General features: G+C 32.7%; 1 protein-coding gene across 1 annotated transcript in view; it reads right to left on the bottom strand.

Moving 5' to 3' along the window:
• Positions 1-1,719: 1,719 nt before the first annotated feature.
• LOC119575346 (zinc finger HIT domain-containing protein 3-like) overlaps positions 1,720-5,000 on the bottom strand; it is a 4,977-nt gene continuing 1,696 nt past the window's right edge. The window contains exons 2-3 of the mRNA XM_037922904.1: positions 3,142-3,305; positions 1,720-2,272 (exon numbers count right to left, since the gene is read on the bottom strand). Coding sequence (XP_037778832.1) covers positions 2,067-2,272; positions 3,142-3,305 — 370 coding nt within the window. The 3' untranslated portion in view covers positions 1,720-2,066. The remainder of the gene's footprint in view (positions 2,273-3,141; positions 3,306-5,000) is intronic.

Below are 5,000 nucleotides of genomic sequence, written 5' to 3'. Positions count from 1 at the left end.
CAATCGGCTAATAACTGACTCCTTTGTTGGCTGAGCACTTGCGGAGCCTTCTATGAGCTACAAAATTGAAGTGGACAGTACATATGCCTGCATGCAAAAAAGACAAGTTGCAGAAATCATAAATGGTCTTATTTAACTGTACTGCATCATTTTTCTTCCTTTTATGTTTTTAGAGTTCAACATTGTTGATAGATTGGCATTCAATAATCATATATATTTCTTTTGATTTTTCTAAATTTTCCGTCATATCTAACGCTTCAAGTAAAGGTACTGTTTTCAGAATAGTTAGTTTCTTGTCATCTCTAGAAATTAAAAGTATGAACTGATCTTTTAGAACCACAAGCCCATCAGCATATCCATTCCTAAGCCATCAAAAAGGCTTTATTTTTTGTTTAAGTTTCATAACACCACAGTTTAATTGCTACCATTGCATAACCTTGACTCTAAACACCAGAAATTGTATAAACAGAAAAAATAGAATGCAAAGTCAAGAAAGTTATTACAATTAAATTATCATAAGTGTGGAAGTAAACCATATAAAGCCAGGAAAATATATTCTTATCACAGAAAATGGATGGATCTATAAGTATCTAGACGTATGAAAAGTAAAACCACAATGATATATATCTATTCTGATGGATCTATAGGTATCTAGATGTATAGAAAGTAAATGCACAATCATATACCCCAAAGTACCTGATAACAATAGTATAATTGTGTGGAGGGGGACTGTGATAGAAGAAAAGATGAGAGGGTCTTTGATTTAAATAAATATGCCATATCGTCCCAGAAACCCTAATTCACACACACACTCTATTTCCTTCAGAGAAGAAAGGGAAACATTAGCGTATGACTGGCTCGCGAGAGAAGGACCTACAAGGGGCAATGTGGTATAGTGATGATACTGTGAGTGTTGCAAGAGGAATCCTGTCAAACAGGGCCAAATATCTTAACCCACCACTGGCAGGAAAATATTGTCTTGACTGTGCTATTGTTTTGTGAAATGTTTCTGCACATAGATGGCTCTGCAAGTGCTTAGCCACAAAGAAGTCAATTAACAGACCTTGTGACCTCACCTGATTTCACCTTTCCTAGAGTTTGCGGAAAAATCTTTTTTTTACAAATGCTATCAAATATCAGTACTATTACTTTCATTACAGACATTGCAATTATTATAGCTTTATTGATATTACTACCACTAATATTAGATACCAGATAATATTTTTGAAAATCAAGGAAAAGGGTAAACAGGTAAAACAGGTTATTACTCGAAATCGGCTCACTGATCACTTAGTACTTGCGGAGCCATCTATGTGCGAAAACAATCAATAAATCAAACTCATGATAGGCATGACATGCATATTACATGCTATCCCTGGCATCAATAACATCTCACTGATAATGGGAAAAAAAAAATAATAAGTTTTGGGACTTGCATGATCATAGTGAATAGTAAAGCCTACACATAATAGAAAGTCATGACCATAGTGAATGGGGTTATATGGAATGGAGTTTGAATCTCAAATCCTCGAAAAATGAATATGAAGTTACCTACTTCTTCACTATCAAAATACTCATTAATAAATATAAATATGCAAAACCTTTTCCTTCCTCATTGCTTTTTTTAAACAGATGTAAAGATTAACTTGTGTGTCTTCAGGTAATTTCATGCTATGGAGAAAATAAAAATAAATCTACAGCATAAAACATTCAGCAATATTCAAGACAAATCTTTTAATAGCAAAATAAGATAAAAATTACAAAGAGCTGTACAAATACCATCTACAACCAATGTATATAAGAGAAATTCACCCAAATTTGTTATGAAATCTGAAAATTACACACACACACACACACACACACACACACACACACACACACACACACACACACACACACACACACACACACACACACACACACACACACACCATAACATCCACGCCCCTTCCAGACAAAATCACAGTAGCATATGAAACGAATCATCCACAAATCTGCATCTCGTCACACCCATTCCTAAATTTCCAAAACAACGCTTATCCCCATTCATGTCCAACATTTTCCTATCAAATATCTTCCTCCGAATCCGTCTCCATGGCACCATCTTCGCCAGGCTCCACGATACTCAGACAGATATCCGCAAACTCCGTGAAGATCGGTTCTCTCATGGCTCGGGCAATGTGAACTTCTGTGTTGGATGCGCTATCCACTTCCCTCAGAATCTCCCTTAAGTGGGGGTTTCGGAGCACCGCTTGTAGTCTACGCGAGCACCCTAAGAGAAACACACGATTATCAGTGAACATAAGCACATTAACGTCTAAACGAAGATGGACGGGAAAACATCTTGAATGAGAAATGAAATTGAAACATGATGTGTCGACTCTTGATGAGAGCCAAACGTCAATTTATTTTCATTTCTTATTGTAATTTTCTCCTTATCATGGTTATCAGTATTTATAATATATTTTAGAGGTACATGGAATAAAAAATCCAGTAAAACATGATGCAATGTTGAAATTTCTGTAAAATCATCAAGCATTTTTGCCATTGCAATTACTGAAAACAAGATGCAGAACACTTTCCAAAACTAAACATATACATAATTAAGATATATCGAAATTACTTATATATATTGCATCCCAACTTATATATATTTATCAATTCAATCAACAGTATCATGGCACCAAAATGCCAATTCAGGCTCTGGGGATCTATCACTTTCCTTTTCAATTAGTTTTACCAAAGAAAAATCATGACAGATATATCTACTGTGTATAAAAATTATTTAATGAAAATTGAAAGTCTCATAATTAACTTTATTTTTGTAAAAAGACTTTTTTCTATCATTTTATTAACTGAAGTGTTCTGTCATTAATAGAAAGGTGATGTGACACTAAGATACTGAGAATTTTTCATCACAGTTCTGGAAAAAATATAAAAACGATAATATATGTGTAAATGAGTTAATATGTCAAAAAGCAAATGATAAATAAAATACATAACAAACAGAACCAAATCTTCTTTTAAATGATAAATAAAATAAACAACAAACAGATCCAATTTTTTTTTTTTCAATGATAAATAAAATACATATCAAACAGAACCATATCTTTTTTTAAACACATTTCCCGAAGGACTTACTCAGCTTCTCCAAAGTCTCTGGCAGGACTGTATCGTCGGTTGGAAAGAGTACGTTCTGTGACGATATGTTTCCTTTAGTGTCGATCTCCAAGGTCACGGTCGGCTCTGGCTGCGCTGGTTCGCATTTTCCTTCCTTATGGCTCCTGAAGCAGATGACACTGCAGCTGGAAAGGAACGATACTTTTAAACTATACTTATTGTTTAAAATCCAAATAAACTGAGGTAGCCAACAATTTATGGTGATTGGACACAGAGCAGAGCTGAGCAGAGCAGAGCAGAGCAGAGCAGAAGAGAAGAGAAGAGAAGAGAAGAGAAGAGAAGAGAAGAGAAGAGAAGAGAAGAGAAGAGAAGAGAAGAGCAGAGCAAAAAAAAAAAAGAGAGAGAGAGAGAGAGAGAGAGAGACAGACAAAAAGAAAGAAAAACAGAAAGAATGAAAGAAAGAAGGGCATGCAATGACAAAGAAAACTTCAGACGGAGATATCTCTGTGTGAAAAAAGTTAAAATGAAGTTATTATAAGTGAAGTACATAGGACTTTAAAATTACATTACAGTAAGAGTACAGATAATATATATTAAATCCTTATAGTTTAATACTATTACTGTCTTTATGTCAAGCTTATATACATGAGAAAAAATAGGCAGTAATCTAAGAATAGATAATCTGACAGCTATAAATTCAAATGCTATAAATATATACATAATTAGATTAATTACAGGCTGACAGATACATGCCACTTTTGCTCGGATTAACCCACTGATGATAGGATGGCATGTACATATAGTTTTGTCCAATATAATCTTAATTTATTAATTTACCAAATAAAATAGGGAGTTCTACAAGGTATTAATAACTAGTCCCACCTTTTCACCATTTTCCGTAATTTTTTAAATGACTTTTATTTCTTATTTCCCATTGCTATAAGTTAAGAACCACATCATATTAAATCCCAATATCAATAACAATAATAACAACATTAATGATATCAATAGTATCGGAAAATAAATTAAATTGTTTTTCAAAATAAAGCGAATATCAGGTGAGGTCAAATAAGCCTAATAATTAACTCTTTGGCGACTAAAGCATATGGAAATAACAATCTATGTGTGCACAAAATTCACGACACAAAAATATAGTGGACTGTGCAATTATTGATGGGTTAAGAAATAGATATTATACTAGTAAAAACAAAAATGTATGAGTTGACTTGCATAATCATATTTATATCTCATAATTTAGCAATTTCAATAGTAAAATTAGTATGATAAATAAATTCATGTCTGTACAAGATCTGGCGTACACAAAAAAAACTACAATAACGGTAAATAAAGATTTCAATACAAGAAATTTTCTCATAACAGCAACAAATGCAGAAGAAATGGACAAAATAAGCATTAGGTCAACAATGAAGGAAATTTCAGTTGAAAAGATGATCCAGTTACATAATGACAATCTTTTTTTTTTTTTTTTTCATATATCTAGCTGTGAACAGATATTGGATAAAAAAAATATCAGGTAAGCAGTTTACAAGATTCATAATAAATGCCCAAAATTAAATGCCTAAAAAAATAATAATAATAATAAAAAAAAAAAAATTGGGTAATTACAGTTTTTGGGTAATTACAGTTCTACAAAACAAGAAAAAAAAATCAGATTTTTTATAGCTGTGACAAAATAGTAATTTTTTTCTGATTACCACATAGTATAAGTTAAAAGTATATGGTGTCAGTGGGTTAGTATATTAGTCATTTTCACTTATCCCCCCTTGCACTTTACACATGTTGGCAATACTAAATACAACAAATAACTTATATGACAATGGCAGTGTCAAGCAACTACCATAGCCTTCACACCATTGGCT

This window comes from Penaeus monodon, chromosome 1, assembly GCF_015228065.2.
Source record: "Penaeus monodon isolate SGIC_2016 chromosome 1, NSTDA_Pmon_1, whole genome shotgun sequence".
NCBI classification, from domain to species: domain Eukaryota; kingdom Metazoa; phylum Arthropoda; class Malacostraca; order Decapoda; family Penaeidae; genus Penaeus; species Penaeus monodon.
Note: the sequence above shows the minus strand (reverse complement) of the source record. Positions and strands in the feature narration are given on the sequence as shown.